The 22,226-nt window shown below is 42.0% G+C and overlaps 1 protein-coding gene across 2 annotated transcripts in view; it reads right to left on the reverse strand.

The window, feature by feature from the left end:
• ecel1 (endothelin converting enzyme-like 1) overlaps nt 1-10,284 on the reverse strand; it is a 55,584-nt gene extending 45,300 nt beyond the window's left edge. For both annotated transcript variants that reach the window (XM_023961545.2, XM_023961543.2), the window contains exons 1-3: nt 10,113-10,284; nt 2,069-3,200; nt 844-912 (exon numbers count right to left, since the gene is read on the reverse strand). In XM_023961545.2, coding sequence (XP_023817313.1) covers nt 844-912; nt 2,069-2,926 — 927 coding nt within the window. In that variant the 5' untranslated portion in view covers nt 2,927-3,200; nt 10,113-10,284. The remainder of the gene's footprint in view (nt 1-843; nt 913-2,068; nt 3,201-10,112) is intronic.
• Between the last annotated feature and the right edge of the window lie 11,942 nt (nt 10,285-22,226).

Raw genomic sequence — 22,226 nt, forward strand, 5'->3', positions numbered from 1 at the left:
CATCTTTGTAGCTGTTTAGCTAAAGTCTAAAATATGAATATGGCCTACGAAAACAATTTTTAAAATTTTGAAGCCTGGGCACAAAAGCAATCACAGTGGACTGCAGCTACAAGGCTTAAACTGAAACCAAAAGGAAAACTACATTGATAAATGTATTGTGTTGTTAACTACATGCAATGAGTCTCCCAGCAAATAACATGACACTATTTAGTGTTATGAAATACTGAGCCTTCCAGGTGCAAGAGGTTAAATTTTTTTTTAAAAAGTGATAAACCGTGTGCACAGATTAAATAGTTGTTATTGTACTGTTGAGCAATCGTGCACACGCACACATTGCATCTGCATGTCTCTGAGCAGAGCACGGTTTACTAAGCCGGGCGCACGGATTCTCCGAGGGCTCAGTTATAAATACAAATTCAAATTTACAAATACAAATATCTCCATGTGATGCCAAAAACCACACCTGCAGCCACAAACTTTGTTTTTATCATCTTCAGAAAAGGTTCTTCACTTTTAGTGGGCTGTAAAAACATTGGGATCATATTTTGCCAAGAGTCAACTTTGACATGAAACGCATGTCAACACATGTTCACATTGACTTTTTTGAGCTCTCATCGATTGGATCTGCAGTAAAACAAACATTTCTTTTTTAAAAAGCTGCTTATTTTACAGGGTAATGTTGGCTTGAATGAAGTCAAAGGAGAAACTGGGATTTCAAAAGAAGGACAAAAAAGTTATGATGGATTGGAACAGGAGACGGGAAGTTCATTTAAAAAGTAGAAAAAAACTATAATAAAGATGTAACAAGGAATAACAGAGAAACCAGGATGGAAAGTATTTCACCTTGACACTGTCCTCGTCCTGTCCCAAGTACAGACTCCTCTCTGGCAGTGTAAGCCCCTCTTGATCAATCTTCAAACACAGGAACACACAAAGTTGAAAAGGAGATCACTTCCTTTATGTATGTCTCTAAATGTGATGAGAAATCAGAAAAATTCATGGATTTTACATTGTAAACTGCATCTCAACAATGTATCTATTTGTGGTATTATTTGTATTAATGGTATTATTTGTATTTGGTACTTTTTTTAAGGTAACACACATTAGTGAGACAAAAAAGTTAGTAACATTTGTCTTTGAATCTCTCTCGATCTCCTATTCTCGGCAGTTAGCCCCGAACTTTTGTAGCTTGCCAATGTGGCGCTGTCCTGTGCTGCCGAGGGCATCATGAGGGTGGCTTGCTGTGACAGAAGTTTAGATTGGAACTCCCTAGAATATGTCTTTTGCGCCTTACCTTTGTGTTTGGATAAAACTGTGTGTAGTGGTGGCGTATATTGTACTCTTTAAGTACAGCCCCGGACTGCTGACAAAAAAACAAACAGCCTGAGAAGATATTTCTGGTAAAAAACAATCCTCCTCCCATATTTGTTTAAAATGCCTCTTATCCGTTTGCTACTGCCGTTGTCGCTCCATGGATGAATGGGAAAGATTAAGGGATTTTAACGAAACACTCTGCGGGCTCTTACAGGCACGACTTGGTGGGCCAAAAGACAACCATTGGTGGGCCAAATTTGGCCCGCGGGCCCTACTTTGGGGACCCCTGCTCTAGAGCCTCACCGGGAGTTTCCGATCCGTATGTTCTTGTGCAACACTTAAAATTCAGTGATTTTAACCTCAGAAACTGTGGAAAATGTGTTGAGTCAACAAAAAATGTTCTTAAACACAGATCAGTGGGAAAAGAATGTTTACTTAATGTACTTTTTTTTTTTTTTTTTTACAAGGACAGGTGAGGCCGAGCCTCACTTGCCTCATCTGACCGCACGTCACTGCTTAAGGTGGTCAGTACTCGCATCTTACTAATGAATAGTGTGGCGGAAGGACACCATACGACAGCATTCCCCCTACGTCATAAGTAGCTGTAACCTCCATTAGCATTACAAATACTTAACGATGCACTCGCCACACACAAAATGAGAGAACAGTTTTTCGGTTGTACAGACAGATCTAACAGAAGAATTTAAAAAACATGAATTACAAACTATTGGCTTTGATTTCTCTGAATACTCACCCTGATGGCGTTCCTTGATGAGTTTTTGTCATCCACATTGACAGTTAGGGAGAAGAAGACAGCAGTGCTGTAAACTCCCTGCGTCCTGTAAAGCAGCTCATCAAAGTCTGGCATCTGTGGGGCGCCCTCCTGCACCCACCCAGCTGCACTGGGAGGGGCCCCCACCAGGTCCCACCCTCCACAGCTGTCCAGCAGCTCTGTCATGGGTTCAGACCCGAGCTTGTCAATCCTCTGGATGTTGACGCAGGATCGATAGAACTCCTTGACTTTACGTTCTGCTGAGTTTGGGCTTCTTCTGCGAATCGGCTCCAGGAGGAGGCGCTGTAGTTTCTCCTCATTGTGTTCTCCTATGGCTGTGATAATGCCATAGCTGAGCTTGTCCTCAGGGATGCCGTGGCGCTTCAGCCAGCCTCCACAAGCGAAGGAATAGAAGTCCTGGCAGGGCTGGATGGTGGGGTCGATGTTGGCCTGGACAAAGCGAGCAGCCCGCAGAAGGGAGCGCTTTCGTTGGCAGTCCTCTCTGCACTGAGCGTCCAGCGGGGAGTCCAGAGAAATGTACTTCAGCGCCAGCATGCTTCCCATTATAACACACATGCCTGCAGCAAAGACCAGAGCAGAGAGAAGACAGATCTCCCTCCGGCTCCATCGAGGAAGACCCCCGCTGCTGCTGGTGCTGCTCAGATCTCTGTTCCGGCCGTTAGACCAGGTCCCTCCCCGTCCCCGCCCCATGTGACGGTCCAGACTGCCCCCAAGGTGAAGGGTCATGCCATTGCTTAAGATGTCACTGCTGTAGCGACCCCCATACTTAACCTCCTGGAACTCATCATAATGGGCTGTTAATGAGTACGTTTTCTCCATGACGAAAAGACAGCAGTTCAGTAAAATGACTAACGGTGCAAAAGAGTGCTAGGTTTAGAGTCCAGCCATGAGCTCTCCTACTGGAATAGGATAAACCTCTAACGTTATGGATCCAGCTGGGCTTCAGCTAAACTCCCTTTCTAATATATTCAAGTAAAAAACGGAAAAACAAGGAGCTCCCATTGCGGATAAAGAATCCTGGTAATATCACTTGGTCTCTCTTTTCATTATTCCTCCATCCTCTCCTTTTTTCCAACCAGTAACAGGTTACCTGCTGAAAAAAATAGAAACAGAGTAAAGATGTGGGTCATAACAAGTGTTGAAAGCTCAAACTGCAACAGCGGAGAACAGCAGAAGGAAGCTCCTGCTCGTCTCCCTGTGTTTAGTTCCAGTTGGAGCAGGTTGATTGATTGTTGACTTTCATCCCTCAGAGACTGGATGTCCCCAGGTTGAATCACAGCTCAGGACAGATCTGTTTAGACAGCAAACAGGCTAGCTTAGCTGGTTCTGGAGAGGCGCGACAATCCCCAGAACCGGGCTCTTGTCAGTCCACATTTATCATCACAGCAGACGGACACAGAATGTATCGTCTCCGTCTAAACACCATGAAGTCGTTCACACAACTTTCCACCTTGACAAGCGACAGGCCATTGGTCTTTGTCACTGTTTCAATGCATGGAGGTAAATAAATGTGCTTCAAATATTATCTGCTAAAATCAAATCTTCATAATTTAATTTTACTACTTCCGGTTGGATCAAAACTAACATGACTCACTTTAAAGTTTTTAGATGATATCTCAACAGAAGGAGCCTTAAGATGATTTGTCGGTGTATGAGACAACTGAAGATTAATGTGCGAAGCAGTAATGCATTCATCACACAATGGTCCAGGTGTCATGGACCTTTATCATATGATTGCTTCCCCTCAAACTGTTGGAAACAATGTGTGGTGTGATACATTTTTAAAAGCTGGAAATCTAGACAAAAAAGTGTCTCCCAAAAAAAAACCTCACTTTATTTACATGTATAAGCACAGAACTGGAAAAGGAAGTGACAACATTTATTCCAGTTTAAGAAAATCTTAATTGCTTTCTGAGATAAATACAGATCAACATCACAGAGCCAGAAAACTGGAGTTCATTTGAGGCTGCAGTTTTTTTAAGACCACATAAGATCCTCAAAGATCTTTGAGTAGAGATTTTCCTTCCTTCTGATCTGTAATCCATCCATCTGGAATGTACTACACTCTATCTTGGGCAAAGCATGGAATAAAAGGAGAAAATTGATAAACTTCCTTTGATTATTACACTTTAAAAAATGTGTTTATCTGTTTATGCCTTAGTCACATGTATCCATAAAGAGGTTGACCCGTATAGGTTCTGCAGGTTTTTGGCTTATCTGGGCTTGTGGAGGGTTGCAGAGAGGAGTGGCTGCATCTCAAAAGGAACGCAGGTCTTGCAGTGTGCACATGCCCCTAGGACGCCGGTAAGATGTCCTCACAAACTACATTCTGATCATCGTATTTACTCATTTCTAACAGTCAGGCTGCACGTAAGGACCGTGCACTTATCACGTGAACAGCACTAACGGACTGCTTGTGCAGTCTGTAGAATTCGCTAGTGCTGAATTAATGAAAAATCTGTACAGCACGCCTGCATCTCATCAACTTCACCCTACCCTGACATGTTGTACATATGCTCAGTACGACCTGATTGAGTGGTCTAAGTTCTTAAAATTTCGTGTGGGCCACCAGCGTGCCCCGTCCAGATTTGTCAATTTGTAAAGACAGCAGTGACTGGGACATTAAAGGTGTCCACATTGCTATAAATAAGCAATGGGGTTGCACATGTATTTCTAAGTGTTGAAACATCTTACTGTGAAATTTAACAAGATTTCATCGTAACTTCTCACTGTGGAAACTGGAATAGGTCAGAAAACCGAAACTAAGATTGTTGCAGCTGATCAAACATTCATACAAACATTACTACCTACTTTTATAACCCTTCAGAAAAGGACAGAAATTATGAAGCTTCCCTGCAAACACATGGTGCTCATTACTTCAACACCTTAAACCTAATATTCCCTTCTGTCTGGGTTTCATATTAACAAAGTCCTTTGGGAAATTTCTGGGTCTTTAGCTACAAAACGTTCAGAATGTGCTGAGAGGAAACCAGCTTGTGCTTTTACAGGCTTTCCACAGAAAACAACCAAGTGAGTCACTAAAACATAAATGTGTGGACCAGAAGAGTAAATCTGTACAACAACAAATGATGGCGTAATGTGTAAAGCATTGATTACTTTTATTTATTCAAAGAACAGAACATTTTACAGCATTTTGTGAAACATTTTAATCCCAAAATGAAGTAGAGAGGAATGCCGCTATGCTGTTTGTTAAAACAGAAACGTCCCACAATGCCTTTCTGCTCTGCATCGGCTGCGTGTTTGCTTCTGATTAGACGCTCATGGGTCACAACAAAAAAAGGCATTCAGAAATGTTACAAATGCACCAGAAAACTCTGAGCAAAAGTACAGAACCACATTCATGTTTGATCCCATTTTAAATGGTTAACATTAAATTAGACATTAACCTCAGTTATCAAGGAAACAGCCATGTTTACAGGATGCTTTTTGTTATAGCCCTGCAATTACACTATGGGGGTAATGTATGAGTGCTGCTGTGCTGAGAAGTTTCAGAAGTTTGCACAGAGAGTGAAACTTCCAATCTGATTGTTACATGACAACTGTTGAGTGATAAAGTTGATAATTCGTGGTTTGTTGGTTAAGTAATGCACATGACAGGTAGTCTGAATCCTAGATGTTTAAAATCCCACACGGATCATCATTTGATCTATTTCCAAAGTGTTCCCAGTGCTCGTTTAATCATGATTATGCTTTTTTTCTATTTTTACCTAAAAAAATAAAACCTTTGTTATGTGCTGGACTGTTGGCGTGGCCGCCCAGAATATTTTCCACATCACAAATGCGATCTTTTTCAAACAGTATTCTTTTGTCTGCTCATGATTCACAACGATTTGAATATTCAGAAAAGCAGATTGAATCTAAAACACAATTTTTATCTGATTGGCTCACTTTCAGATGTGGATCAAAGTGGTGGAAAGCGACAGAACCTTCACACCTTCATGTGAAAGTTCTGTCGCTCTGATTTCCACTGACCACGAGAAAAGTCAAACCGCCTGCAGACATCACACAATTTCAACTGCTGCTCTTTTGGGAAGTCATTTCTGAAAGGCGGATCTCTGGGATGGGATAAACTTGGAACTGATTGGACTTGTAGTTGTCAAGTATCCAGTTTCAGACCCAGTTCAGCCACTATGCAGTTGCATTACAAATGGCATCTGGTGTGGAACCTCTGCCAAGTTGTGGCTCCTTGTATCGGGTAGCAGACACAAAACAAAAATGAATAAATATTTTGTCTGAAATGATTAATGACCGAGAGGAAAAAACAAGAAGAAGAACCTGGGCTAGCTTTGTTAGTCCTCTGCGTGTTATACATCAATAATCACCTTCAGCTTCTCATTCTCTGCTGGGAATTTTATATAGCTCATGGTATATGTTGCTTCCTTAGTTTAACCTCCACTTTTTACTGTCTAACTAATAAATTGGCTAAATTGTCAGCTGGAAAGTCAGTCGGTGCCACCAGAGATCCCTAATAGGTAAACATAGATCATTTGGTTTCGGGCTAGACAGGGTTCCCTTGTTTGGTCTTCGTTTGAAGTTAATATAATCTTACTTTGAAGAGTTTCTCTTGTTTTAGATGGTTATGAAATTGCAACTTTTTTGTGTGTGCTGCTGATCAACTCAAAATCACTCAGCAAGCCCATTCTGAGTATTTGTGAGGGAATTTCTGCAAAGTCCTAAATACTTATTGGAGTTCTCTGCTTTCATGCATCAATAACATGGCTTCTTTTTATATCTCAGTGATAGTAAACATGTTCAAAACATTTTCACAATATTTATTTAGAATAAAAATCAAAGAATTGTCGCAGGTTTCATTTTTTCCTGAGTCAACACAATAGGATACTTATTTTCTGCAATTCTGTAATGAAAATTGTCTTTTTTTTTCTGCAATTATTGGTGAAGTGATTCACTTGGAGATAAAGTTAGAGAGACCAGACTGAGGTTGTTGGACAAGTCCAGAGGAGGGACAGAGAATATATTGGTAGAAAAATCTTGAGAATCCTGAGTCTAGACTCTAGAGGAAGACCAAAGAGGAGGTTTATGGATGCAGTGAACAAAGACATGAAGGTAGCTGGTGTTAGAGTAAAAGATACAGCAGACAGGATTAGATGGAGAAAGCTGATTCACTGTGGCGACCCCTGCAGGGAAAAGCCGAAGGGAAAAGAAACGGAGCGGTGAGCTGATTCTTGCACTCACACATAAAACATACACTAACGCATACATTTAGAGAGCATGGATTACATCAGCAAAACTCTCATAAAATGTATTAATACTGAAAGAGTCAATGAAAGTGCTCTCCACTTCAAATTTCCAAAGCTCAACTTTTTTTTCAGAGTTTCATCTTTGGGACCCTGTAAGAAATTCTCCCAGTTTCATCTTTTTAATGCAGCTGCAGGCTGACAGGCGACAGGAGTGATGCTGAGGAAACTGCTCACACTAAAGAGAGGGGAATTATAAAGTCGGTGTCATTTTCGCTCCACCTTATCATCCATCTGTCCTCTCCTTTGTTACATGTGCGCACACCTCCATATCAGGTCACACACATTCCTGCACACAAATCCACTCGCACTTCATTTTAAAGTATATATAATCTGGTTTCTGATCAAAAATCAGCCGCATCGTCTCTTTGTGAAAAGTTTCTACTCAATCAAATATACGACTATTTTCTCTGTGTCACAACTACTTAAACCCTCTAATCCATTTTGTTACACACATGCACGCACACACACGTTTCGAGTGGACATTTGGTGTATTGCTAATGGATTGGTTCTCATGGGTGCTCTTGCAGAAAGGTATACTTGATAAATGGCTATTTACTTAACATGACAGGACCTAATATCTGAGAGGTTTACTAATACTGGTGAACGCGCTCTGTCCCACAAATACACACATGCATGCACACACACCTATGCAGACAGACACATGCAGATACACGCATGCACAAAAATATGCATGCACACTCACACGGAAAAATGCAGGTACACACACACACTTGCAGGCACAAACATATACATGCACAAACACACGTGCAGACAAAGACATGCAAATACACATACACACATGCAATCATACATGAAGATGCATCAATTCCATACATGCATGCACACACAGATATAAAGGTACACATACACACATGCAATCATACATGAACATGCATCAATTGCGTACATGCATGCACACACAGATATACAGTCAAACGTGAAGAGGCACAAACACATGCATGCATGCATAGACACGCACACACACATACAGTGACACACAAACATGAACAAACGTGCTGTCACAGACTAACATGCACAAACAGATGCATGCACATGCAGGCACACACACACACAAACACATGCAGACACATATGCAGTCACACTTAATAAACTTGCACAAACACATGCATAGACACACAGTTTTCTCCTCAAACTATCCCAAACACTTCCCAGGTGATGCATGGAGTCTTCTTATCTTGGTCAAACATTCTTATAGTACATTTTCAACAATAAAACAGTGACTATACCACTTAATTCTTTTAAATTTCATAATGTTTCTTTTTGAACCTTCCAGTGCAGCACCCACGTAAGAGTAGGGATATTATTCAAGTAGAAATAAAGACCTTAAAAGGTAAATCTAAGATGTTTGGTTGCTCTCTCTCTCTGTTTTGCTTTTTCCCCCCTTAAAGCTACAGGCTTTGAGAAAGTTGCTTTTGGGCATCCATGACAACAGAAATTTTTTTTCAAAGATCTGTCATGGATCAGGTACAATAAATGTCACATGTGTTACGTTAAAAACACGGATTTAGAAAAATCACAAAGAGCCTTAATTCCTCTGAAGGAAGAATATTTATCAATGAATCACAACTCTTCTGTCAACTTTGCATATTTCACTTTTTTCTCCAAAAATTCTCCCAGATGTGAGCTTCTTTGTTCTCTGCACCTTTTGCTGAAAACATTTTTCTATCACTGAAGTTTGTGAAAATATTTGAGAAAATATGAGCTTATAGCAACAAGCCCTGCGCTTTTATCTCCTCCCCGGGAAGCTGTGTCACCTGAAAGCTCCTTAGAAATGGGTGTATTATCCGCTAATCGAAACGGTCACAGAGCCTCCACGGAGAGCGGGAGGCTTCCCGGAGGGTTCGGAGTGAGAGTCAGTCCCCTCCAGCCTTATCACCAGCCGCCAGAGGCTGCAGCAGAGCGCCACGGTGGGTTTGCGCAACTCCACGTTTGGACACAGAGCTCAGGAGTCCAAGCATTCTGCTCAGACTGGAACTGGAAGCAGAAACTAACTTATGTGGGAAACTACGCGCCCTGTGTTTTTTTATAAAGTGACGTTTGCTCATTTAAAAGACTGTAAAAAATCATTCTGATTTCTTGTTCTGCGTTAAAATGCACACACACACAAAACAAAACAACCGATTATTATTGTACATCTAAATACAACGTTTGTTAAACACGCAGGAAGGATGTTATAGCGTCATTTTTCATTGTTATGGTTTAATTTGACCATTTTCATTTTGTTTTCTTCAGAGGTGAAGGACCTTAGAGTCCCGTCAACTGTCGCGTGCAATTCAAACTTTTTGGAACGATGTGCGCACGGACGCAGCTTCAATCAATTCCAAAACGACCAAACGGTTTCAGTTTTTTGCGCAAATTTGCGCCTTAAATGCTTTTTTATGCCAATATAATCCACTGTTATCCTAGTTTGGGATTTTGTAAAGCATTTGCTGCAAAAATGGTCACAGACAGAAGCGCAAAGACGCATGCAAACAGACACCAGAGAAATAAAATGTAATGCCTTGGTTGGAATGAGAAATAGAAGCTTAAAACGGTTGCTTTGACCGCGGATAACCATAACTTTGGGATACACATAAAGATATATCCAGGTATTCCACCTCTACACCCCCTCCCCCCAATGGTTTAATAGTGTTTCTGCTGCCTCATAACCGGAGTCCCGGGAAAGCATCTTTACGCATAGTGGTACAGAAAGAAATGGAACTTACCTGTGTGGAAGAAAACAATATCTCATGCAGCGATTATAGTTAAGATTTATTTATTTTTAATGAAAAAGGTAGTCCAATTGGATATCCCTGCGCGCTCCTCTCTCTGGGGACCACCGCACTGACGGGATATGCGCGGGTTTGCGCGGCAGCTGCAGCGCACAGCCTCCGATGTGAGGAGGAGGAGGAGAGAAAAGGAGGGTAGAGAAGAGAGGGGGTACTATGAGGGGGGGGGGGTGTGTGTGTGTGTGTGTGTGTGTGTGGGGGGGGGGGACTTGCTTAAATAAGCCACGCAGGTTTTTAGAATAAAACCTCCCAAAGAACCAAACGTGTGTGTTCTGGGTTTTGTTTGTTTCTCTGTGAATAAATAGGCACAGAGCAACCCAAATCTTAAACATTTACCAAATTCTGTCAGGATCCTAATTACTTTGGTCCTAAATAGTTAAAAATGCTATAAAAAATGAACCAATTTTCCCTCCGCGACTAATGAAACAGTTTGTGATTAAAGGTAACAGCAGACCTTGCCTTTACCCTTCACACTTTTTGAATACATCCTCCACATCACTGAAGCCGTCTTGATTTTCCCTTCACTGCATTCAAATTCAGTTCCCTTGGTGCCAGATCAGTTAAGAACCTGGACTAATTCTTAAATTAGGACGCCTGTTCCAGTGACTAATTCCAGTCAACGGCAGGGCTTCCATTTTACACATGTCCATTACAAAGTATATTTGAATAAACTCTGTGGTTTGAACATGCATTAGTCATTAGCTGAAGAAAACATTCATCTTCATGTATTTTGAAAAACAAACTAATCAAACCAAAAGGTCGGCTAATATTATTATGTAAATCAGTGAGTGACTAACTGACCATTTCACTGCCACCATTGTTCTAAGGAGGAAAGAGCTCAGAAGAACACTTGTTGACTTTGCTGAAGGAAACCACATTTATAGACTTTTGAATATTTAACACACTTAATTATTAATCTGGGATTGTCCTTTTCTTTAATTAGTTGATGAAAGGCTGGAGATTAACTTGTTTTAAACCCTGCACACATCTCAACAGGCTGTGGATCTGCCCTTTCTTCTCCTGCTCTGCAAAACTGCTTCTGCTGCTGCAAGAATTTAGGGGTATCAGCATACTTTTATCCACATTGATTTAGTATTGAAAAGATAAGGGATTTTAATTTTTTTCAATTAAACAAGGTTCTCCTAATTTTTAAATCCCACAAACTTCTCAATTAATGTGTTCCTTCAGTGCAAATAAGATGCAACATAGGATTTGTTTTAGTGTAGATCATGATCTCTCTGATAAAATACTTCACACTGGGATGAGGTCCAGCAAAGGTGGAGATCATAGCTGCAGTTTAGTGTTCCATTAATCCATGAAAAAGTGCTAAAACTATCTTTACAATGATTCTTACAAAGTTTAGGTTTTAAAGTTGTCCACTGCTGATCTTGTCTATGTTGTATATGAAGAAATTCAGCCACTTTCTGTGCACAGTGAAACATTTGCCGCATGTTAAATGCTTGAGGGTTGGGATGTGGCAAACCAAGAGACTCCTAGTGTTCATCATGAGATGCAGGGACAGGCTGATGGCTGTAAGATCATCCCTGCAGTGGAGGGTAGAAGTCTTTTCACAATTTCTGGTCTGGTGAAAAAAAGTATTAAAGCTTACCATGTCCCCCTCGTACCAACTGCTTGTGTCTTGATAGAAGTTAAAACAACAATGCAGATGCTCAGAATCTTATTTTTGTGCTCCATTCTCTGAAAACAGTCAAAAACATGACCTCTGACCTTCACACCAAGCATCATCCTCAGCCATAAAGTGATATCTCATGTTCATCATCCTTAAAACTAGGGATTAGACACACTCTTATGCCTCACTTTGGTTTATCTGGACATATGCTCCATTAACATCTCCTGGAGGCTTTTACATGATTCAAATGGTTTTCCTGTAGAGGTCTAGTAAATATGGTCATCTAAGTACTAAACCCTTATAAATGGCAGATGTATCTAATCCACTATAATCTCGTATGCTAAATTCAGAGATCGTCAGGGATTTCATACATCTGTGGTGAAGTTAATGGTGTGGAAAATGTACAATCTGAACCAAAAATAATGTCCTTAATTACAAATCACATTTTTAAAACTCTAAATATGACAAATATTGATGATTAACAATTAACATACGTGAAATGAGAGCACCATGAAAAATACATTCAAACTAATTTATCAATACCACAAAGTAGCAGATATTTCTGCATTTTTAACCAGTCAACAGGACACATGCTGTTTTGATCTTAACTTCTATTACAGTAACTTTTTAACCCCTTGATACCTATTGATGCATATGTGCATCAAACCATTTGTGCTCAAAACTATTTCAGCTACATTAAAGCAAAAATATTAGTGAATTTTTTTTCATAGTCGGAAATAAATTCCGGCGTCAGCAGGTTAACAAAAAGTTTAATTGGTACATATTGCAGCGAATTGAGTTTGGTTCTGTTTATGTTTTAAAATCTGGAGCTTACTGAAAGCACCAGGCAGACGCTGGTAGGCCTTGGGTTCTGCCACTCAACCTGTTTTCATGGGTTTAGACTGGTTGGGATCAGCCATTGGTTTAACAGGGGATATACGGGACGACCAGTGCAGGAGAGAGGGAATTAAGATGTTAGGGAGCATTTTTCTTTTACTCTGTTGATGAAAGTTGTTGGGTAAACTGTACAGCGTTGGTTATGGCCTAAAGTAACCACGAAATAAAGAAGCTTAAAATGGATTAAGTCTCGGCATCTCAGTGCGAGAAAGGGACGTTACAAAATTTTTACATAAAAGTTTGGTTGCAAAATAATCTTTGAACCTGCAGAAAGGTTGGTATTTCAACCTTAGGAAGCCTCACCGCTATAATTATATTGTACTATTTTTCTGGTAAGGACATTTCACACTACTAAACCTTTGAATACACATATACTTTTGAGACTTCTCTTTAGGCGATTTTACCAAATTCTATTCTCCTAATAAAGTTTGTTGGCTGGTTCTAATCTAATATTTTCAGGTTTTAATTTTTAGTTTTCTCCTTACTGGTACTCGTTATAGCTCAATTTTTCTGGATAAAAAACTTCCAGAAACATCCAGAATAAAAGAGACTGGTGTGACGTGTCTTTCAGATGCTTCATTTTTGCCACCGGGTCGTTTTATTCTACTTCTACTGGGTTTATTTTCCTAACAAGTACACAGTTGTGGGGGTGGGTTGGGGTGGGGGTTGGGGGTGAGGCAAACCGGGCAGCATGCCTTGTAACTCAGCTCAGTGGAGCAGTAGATTTGGGTTCAGCTGTCCGTCTGCAAAGAAGCAGGACACTTGGCAAAATGAAGCCACAATGGCGACCTACAGACCCAGAATTTTAACAAGTGCCCCAGCACACCAGAGAAGAAGGGAGGGGCCGGCAGGGGAACCCAGAGGATGAGCAGATGAGCTGAGTTTCAGTTTGGGGGAGTGTGAAGGAGAGGTCCCCCCGGCCCTCTGATCCATCATATTCGGATGTTATTTACACACTTGCTGCCATCTGAGGGTACCTCTGCTCACACATGCACATCTACTCAAACAAACGTGTCAAGCTGTAAAAACCCCAAACACGTTCTCTTGATACTCGCTGAAGAGTTTATATAAGACGTTGTGTGCAAGTCTATTTCTGAGAGCCTAAAAATATCCCTTTTGCCCTGGTTCATTTGATTCATCAAGGTCCCTAATGAAGCATTACTCCTGCAAAGGAAGTTCTATCAGAGACAAAGATAAAAATGCTGAAAGAACAAGCTGCACAAAATTAAATGATTTCCCAAGAACATGAACACTGATAACTTATTCCACCTTCTTTAGGGATGCTAAGCTAGAATTAGCCTTTAGCTTCCCTTTCAGGTTTAACCAGCCTGAGACTAATGGAGGCACTTTTCCCAAAGGGTACAACAGCCCTGATAAAAGGCAGAAGAGGAGAACAAGGAGATTTTTTCTCTCTCTCTCTCTGCTCCACACCTGAGCCTGACCCCACCCCACATGTTCACCCCCCACCTTCTTCTTCTTAGACAGACTAATAGGCATCTGGGAACACCATTTATATTTCTTGCATCCCTACAGAGACCAAGCATCAGCTGTCTGATAGAGCGATTTCACCCCCTTGAGGTATTACAATAAGTCTACTTGTGTGTGTGTGTGTGTGTTTTATAAACCACGTTTAGGGGTTTTTGGAGGAGTCAGTAAAAGTTGCCCACATTACTCTCCAGTGTAATAAGTTGGAGCAGATCTCACTGAAAGTTTATGATTCAACTGATCTGTGAAGACCTCCACCTGTGTGACACTGCCGGCGTTTCCACTGAATGTGAAAGTGAGCAAATTGGATTTGCGATAATAAATTTGCATAATGAAAACACAACAGTTTAGAAAAAAACTCATCTATTGAAAAAAAGTTTTAGTGATTGGAGAAAGTGGTTTTTGAGATGTATGGAAATTGACATAGTTTGCAAAACTGTAATTAAAACACTTTTTTTTTAAAAATTTAATGAGTCAACAACCGGATGGCAATGCACTTCTTGGTTGGAACTGGCGGCCTTAGGCACCTGACAGTGGACGCCACTAGAGGTCCCACCGCATCACACAGCTCATCAAAAGTTGAGCATGTCATGCAGAATTGTTGGATCCACAGCTCCTCTGTAAAATCACCAGCTACAATTTCCAAAAATCGCATCCTCTATAGCCGGTCCCATGTGTAAGGAACTTGCCACTCCATGACCTGATTAACCCTTGTGCTATCCTAGGCACTTTAACATTGGGAGTTGGGTCATCTAGGACCCACTAGACAGTTCTCTGAACCTTTTTTCTTCAATGATTTGTGATCTTCACTGGTGTCCATGGATTACATGAAATCTCTCCACCTTTATCCACCTTTGTCATGGTAGGGAGAACACGTCAATGTAAGGGTGGGGTCATCTAAGATAGCACAAGGGTTAAAACGTCGACGTCTCTTTTGATAGATGATGATAAGTGCTAGAGCCGTGGCAGAATTATGAATGTATGTGCTGTATATCAAAATATTGTTCACATCTATATTTTTAAATTACATAGCGTAAGCTTGTTTGGTATGTGTTTATGCGCATAATTATGAATTACTGTAAACAGTTTGATTGTGAAATTGCCTTTTTGCAATATTTCTAGAATTTCAATTAAGTTTTTTGCATGTTCGCATGTTCATTCACTACTCATCCATTCTCCGTGAAGGTGAGGTACTGATGTAGTCACAGCTGCCCTGGGGCAGACTGACAGAGGCGTGGCTGCCAGTGTGCACCTACCGCCCTCTGACCATCACTGGGACATTCATTCGCGTTTACACACCAGTGGAGCTACACTGGAGGCAGAGAGTACACTCATGTAGAGCTTTACTACCTGTGACAGTGAAGCCCAAAAGGTATAGTCCCATTCACACACACACATTCACACACTGATGGCAGCTCCACTGCTGAACATAGGCGCCTATAATCACCAGGCACAATGTGGGGTTCAGTGTCTCGCCCAAGGACACTTTGACACATGGGCTGGCAAGATGGGAACCAAACCTGTGACCTTCCTATAAGAGGCTGACCGCTCTACTTCTGCATTGTGGTACAATATTATATTTCCTGCATCACCACATTATGATCACTGACTACTAAACCTTTCAGTTAAAACGATTTTTTTCGATTTAAGTTTGTTAGCCAGTCCACCAGGTTATGAACCAGCGAATGAACAGCTAACTAAGCCTTATGTTCACACCAACCAATGCAATATGCATGAAAGACTTGGTGTCATAGAATTCTGGCCGGGCACAAACCGCAATTATTAATTTCTCCATGATCAATTTTCAGACGGTTGGTACTTCTGTGAATTATAAACATATAATTAACTTTGATCAATTTTTTTTCACCATACAAGGATCCCTTAAACCTTTATCGAATTTATTTGAGAAATTCGGAAAACTGTCACAACGTCTGCAGACAGATTGTAATGTGAGACTTTTACTTTTTCTCACAGTATCTCAGGATATTCTGCTTCTTCAAAATGAGTTTTCTTCTCTGTGGCACAGCAGTTTCCCATCAGATGATTCACTAAAATAAAAGTATTGTTGCCGACGGCAGTAAAGCCTTTGTTTTGTGTGCTTGTTTTCAGAGAAATAAGACACTATAGATGAAATCCAGCTGTCATTCTTGCTTTTTGCAAACCCTGTTTGACAGTCAACGCTTTCTGAAACTTCACTATGGAAAGATAATTTAAGTTCTCTGTCTTCTTTAATTATTACAAAACTCTGCAGATACTTAAAACTGGTTCGAAAGCATCCCTTGAAACACATATAATGTGACAAAAGTCAGACGGGTCTTAAAAGATTTCGGAGACTTTACAGCTTCTTGATTTTAACCCACTGTAATTTTTAATTAGTATAACTTTTTCTGTTTTTTCTTATTTTACCAGATTTAAAATGATTTTTAGGTGGTATTTCATATTTATGTGCAGACTTCTCCGAGGTAAATAATTTAAACATTAAAATCAAAGACATCAATTTATATGTATGGCTAAATGAAGCGGCAACTGAACTAAGCTTCATGTTAATATCCATGTGTTTTTCCGTATTTATGTCTTGATGGGTCTTTGACAGATAAATTAAAAATGTAGCTTGACACAAGACACAAGTTGTCCCTCATTTCCCCTTCTCCAGCTTTCTTTTTTCTTGCTCTTTTTCCTCCTCAGTTTTCATTTTCTCCTGCTGTCTTTTGATTCCTGACTCTTCTCATCTTGCTTGTTACAGTATAGGTGCCTCGTTTCTCCCTGCCAAACACAGATTTTTGCGGTAATGTCCACATGTTTGGATGTTTTCTTAATTAAGTCAATGTCTCCCAACATTCCAAAATGCAGGAATTTCAAATGAACAAATGCAAATGATTTGAAAATAGATTTGATGTTAAAATGTTAAACTAAATCAGCTGAAAAAAAAAAAAAAAACAATGCAGAATGGTAAAGCTTGTATGAAAAATTCCAATAAGGAACTGTTTGTACAGAAAAACCCTTTTATATGAAAAACAAACCCATGAGTGACATTGGTTATTTGCATAGTTTATGTGTTTTTCTTCAAAAATCTCCAAACACGTCAGAATGCTGCAAACATCTTTGCATGACTGCAGAGATCAGGTTTTCTTTTGGTTCAGTCTGCAGCCTGGGCTTTCTGATAAAAAGAGACAAATCCAAGTTCTTCATGTGTGTCTGCTTTGAAAGAGGCAGTTGTGTGCACTGGATGGAATGCGGCTAAACTATCTGATCAATCAACAATCAATTTGTCCATTGGTCTTAGTCTTCTAAGGCCAGGCATGGAATAACTCAAAGATACATGCCACTGCATTCAGTTTGGAGACATCTTTGCATCTTTAAACTGAAAGCAATTCTGTGGTTTGTGGAGCCCAGGAAGCCTCTTTTTCAGTTCCGTACTAATAACTTAATACTAATGCCCTTTCATTTGTCCCCTCCCCGGCCCTCTCCTCCCATCTATTTTATTTCTTAAGTCTCAAGTGTCAAAAACCCCATTACAGTAATTAAGCCAGCAGACCCTCAAAGAGTTCTCTTCCAAACAGTTAGGGAATGTGGGAAGCATGGAAGGGGAGCGATATGGTTAGAAGGAAGGAGATGGATGGAGAGCTCCACAGAGAGGCCTGCAGAGTCGCAGAGATGAAGGAGTGCAGGGGTCCGCGAAGGCCGGGAAAGCGGAACAAACAGCTTCACAGTGCAAGAAAAGTAAACAGAGGAAAGTCCCAACAAGCAATTTTCCGATGAACATGTCGCCTTTTCCACGTCTGTAAATCAGCAACACATTAACTCTAAGATGTTGCTGTAATTAGTATAAATGAGTCCATTTTCCACATGAATGACAGCCTCCATCCGCCTCTGGACTTATAATGAACATCAGTGACTGCTCACTGGCTTCAACACTAAATACCACCAAGCTCCAGCCCTTCATCCTATTTCTTCTTCCATTTTTTCTGATATAAATTTAATAACTGACACTTTGAGAGTTTTCTACCTTGTTAAATAGATTTTAAAGTTTTTGAAAACACGAATTAGGGCCATGAGCTTTAGGTGCTTAAGTTTAAACAAAAGCAGCAGAAATGAGTTGGGGTTTTGTTTAAAGACCCACTCAGATGAAAATGGTGTTTTTAACATGTACTTGTGGCATTTTTTATTTTTACAGTAAAGGACACATATTGAGAAAATTAAGCTTAAAAATTTCATTTCTGAGTATCATTGTTAATCAGAAGTACACAAAAAAATGAAGTTTGAAAAAGATCGTATTTGTGACGTGGAAAATGCAATGGGCGGACCACAAGCTCCCTGCTATTGCGTTGCTAAAAGGTTGTCATGTTGTCTAAAGCCTTAGTCACAACTGTCATCGTAAGGAGATACAGGCTGTCTGTGGGTAAAAAATGGTCAAACCTGTATGGAGCATGGGTGTGCCAGACACACCTGTGCTCCCCTTGAGATGTGGCCACTCCTATTTATTACCCTCCACGGGCCCAGACAAGAACTCAAGAACCCACGGCACCCATACAGGTCAACCCCTGAGCAGGTCCACGTGACTAAGGAATTAGTCATTGTCTTCTCTTGCCAAAAAACGAAGAAGCTTTCCAATTTTGATTTTATTGGGCAAGATGATGACAAAACCGTGGGCACACATTCAGTAAGGCTTTTACAATTATCTATTCTGATTGAGATTACTGAGTTTTGAATGTAAGATTTAGAACTTTAGAAAATTATATTCACAAATGTAGAGAAAAAAATGAAAAAGGGATTATTTTATAAACAGCTAATAAATATATTTTATGTTGGTCAATCAGCTGACTGAGCACGGTGGTGTGTCAGTGACTGAGTGACCTTTCAGTTTTAAACTTTGAAACTAGGTTTGAATCTGAATTCTGCGAGAAAAACTTAAAGGCAGAGAAAAGGACAGATGTCACAACCTCATGATAAAAGGTGAGCTGTTGAAAAATGATAGACGCTATTAGGTGAGAGGGTGGAGGTATGGAAGGGGCTGCAGCTTCTTTGGTGGGGATGTATTGACCAATCCTCATTAGTATTCTGAGCCTGTTATTTGCTTAAAAAAAATTATTCTGTCGTTTTTTTCTTTTGAGGGTGATGTCATCTCTATATGGATCTTTTGGTCAGCTGCCATCATTGCTTGCATCTCTGTCACTGTCGCGCTCCCCCACTACGCACTTACACACACACACACATATCCACTTAGCCCCTAAGCGACCTACATCTTAATGCACATTTGCTGCAAAGGACACAAATATATCTGTATTATGAGTTGGGTGGAGCCTTGGAGGAACGGTGTGGTAGCCGTGGAGAAGCTTGTAGTCTCTGCTCTTGATTCTGCTGAAACCAGAAATCTTTATTGTTTAGGCTTACAAGCCCACTTCATATGGTGCAATGGTGCATTCCTTTTTAATATAAAAAAGTGCCACCATTGGTGGTTTTCCACAGCAGGCAGGGCGGGGTCATAAATCATTTTTAAATCTTTATGAATTCACGGTAGAGAGTGGAGGGCTGGTCGTAGTGTGTGTGTGTTTGGATCACAAACACACAGTGGCCATATGCCTGCTTCTGAGATTGGAGTTTAATTACTGAGTAGACCACCTAGAGAAGGGCCAGCAAACAAATATAGATATATGGTAATCAGAAGAAAAAAAGGAGGATGCAAGGCCAGAGTAAGCAGGGTTCACCAGCCTCTACGAAAGCCACACACCCAATCAATCATTTTTGGTTGAGCATCTACTGTATATTACAGGAAGGCCTGCAGACGAGATTTTGGAGGATGTGGCGGATCAAATTATGATTTCCAATTGATTAACTGAGAAGGTCATCTAAATGTTAATCTTTTTTGTTTGTTGACCACTTTCCTTTATGTCTCTTTTGTCTTGCTCATATACGAACCCTAAAACCCTCCACATTCTCCCACTTCTTCCTTTAACCCTTTAACACTTGAGATGTCACTGGCAACACCTAAATAACACACACTCTTTATTTGTTAATTTGAGTTATTTATAGACTTTTTCCAACAGGCCGAAGCCCATTAATAGGCAAATTCACACACTAAAAGAAGGAAGGCAAATGAGAACTGCAGATTGGAAAGCCAATACAAATGAAATGATTAAAAGTTGAATTTTGAAGTTTTATTTAGTTAATGCTTCTTTAAGCATTTTCAGTGCTTAAAAAGTCTTGTATTGATGATTCTTTAATCTTTTTTTTTTTTTTTTTTTTTTTTTTTTTAACTTGTCCTGTCCAACAGCTGGGCAGGCAGATGAGAACTGACGGCCTCTTGTGTTGGACATATTTTACTTTAACAAGAGGGGTTATTAATCTTCAGACAAACCAAAGGTCTGTCTGAATAAACCCCTTTTGTAATTGAGGCAAAACTTTATTAATTTCAATCATGTTTGAAAATCTTTGGTGTTGGACCGGACGGAAAAGGAAAGAAGGGAAGAAGAGAGAGGGATGTTAGAGAGAGGGGGGGGGGGGGGGGGGGGGGGGTTAGGAGGGTGATAATAGGAGGGGAGGGGGGATAAGACAATGAAGCAGCATAAAGCAACAAGTTTACTGGTTGTTTATCATTACGGTAAGGTTTAAATGTAGTACAAAAAGGGCGGGGCCTGTCCACATACACTCAAATGTTATCAACACACCTGCTAGCCGCAAAAAAGCCCACATGTCAACATGCACACAAAACAGATAGTGTTCACACACGCATACTTATGCCTTAAAACCAACTAGTGTGAAATATTTCATTAATTCTATCACGCAAACTATTAGTGCAAAGGTGAGCTAACACCTGTGCTCAGGTGAGTGTTTATCTTCTTCTAAAATGGATGGAGGAATGTGTAAAGAAGGAAAGAGAGCCCAGCCATCCCCACACCAAGACCCCCGCCGCAGCAGCCGGTCCCCCCCCCCCCCCCCCCCCCCCCCCCAAGGCCACACGGGAGCAGGCAGGGAACAATCCGCCCCCCGGGCGATCAAATCCGCCACCCAGGCCAGGGCCAGCCGGACCGCCGCGAGTCCCCCAGAGCCAGAGAGCAGGGAGGCACGGAGGGAAAGAGAGCGCCGCCCCAGCCCAACCAGGAGAGCAGCCCCCCCACCACGCCAGGAGAGCCCAGCGCAGGGCCCCACCGGAGAAGGACGCCCACAGCCCCAGACGAGCACCCCATCACCACCCAGGAGTTCCGGGCACCCCCCCGCCCCAACCCCAGGTACGAGCCAGGATCCCCCAAGGGAGACCCGCTCCGCACTCCAGGCAGCCACCCACCCGGCCCACGGCTGGACCAGGGAGGAGCAAGGCAGGGGCCCGCCACCCCCGCCCAGGAGGGGGACAACCCGGGGAAAAAGGGGGGCCCACAAGGGGTGTTGTAAACATGGCCCGACCAGGCTCGGCCACAGTTGGAAATTTGGCGGGGCACACACCCCAGGGACACGAACACCCCTGGCTCAGGTGTAATGTGAACACCCCCACCCCCCGCATGGAGAGAGCACTACCGGGCCCAGGAAACCGGCACCCAAGGGACACGGCCGCCGTTGCAGAGGGCCCCGTACCCCAAACGCCGGCCCTAGAAGAGCTCTGGTCAGGCCTCGACGGAACTGAGGCAGCCAACCGGCCGGGGCAACCGCTGATTGCCTCAGCGGAGACCCCGACCCGTCAACCCCCCATGTCCCGCACCAAAAGTGGGCCCCCTCTCCCCCCCAGAACGCCCCCCCCCCCAGGACAAGGCCGAAAAGCCCCCCACCCCACCCCACCCCAGACTCCGCAGCCGAAGCGGATGAAACCCAGAGCGACCGGGGGTCCCAAGAGGGTTGTCCCGTCCCAGAGCCAGGGAAGGGCTGATCCCAGCCCCAGGTGTAGATGGGCCCATCCAGCGCCGCTGCCCCCCCCCCCAGCAGGGCCCCCCGCCAACCCCCCCCAGCACAGGTAAAGGGACCACCCCCCCAAGCCAAGTCAGACCACCACCCCACCACCCCACCACGCAGCCCCACACCCAAGCCCAGAGGACCACGCAGCGCCCCAGCCC

The sequence above is a fragment of the Oryzias latipes genome, chromosome 13 (assembly GCF_053564925.1).
Source record: "Oryzias latipes strain Hd-rR chromosome 13, Olatipes_Hd-rR_3.1".
Classification (NCBI taxonomy): Eukaryota; Metazoa; Chordata; class Actinopteri; order Beloniformes; family Adrianichthyidae; genus Oryzias; species Oryzias latipes.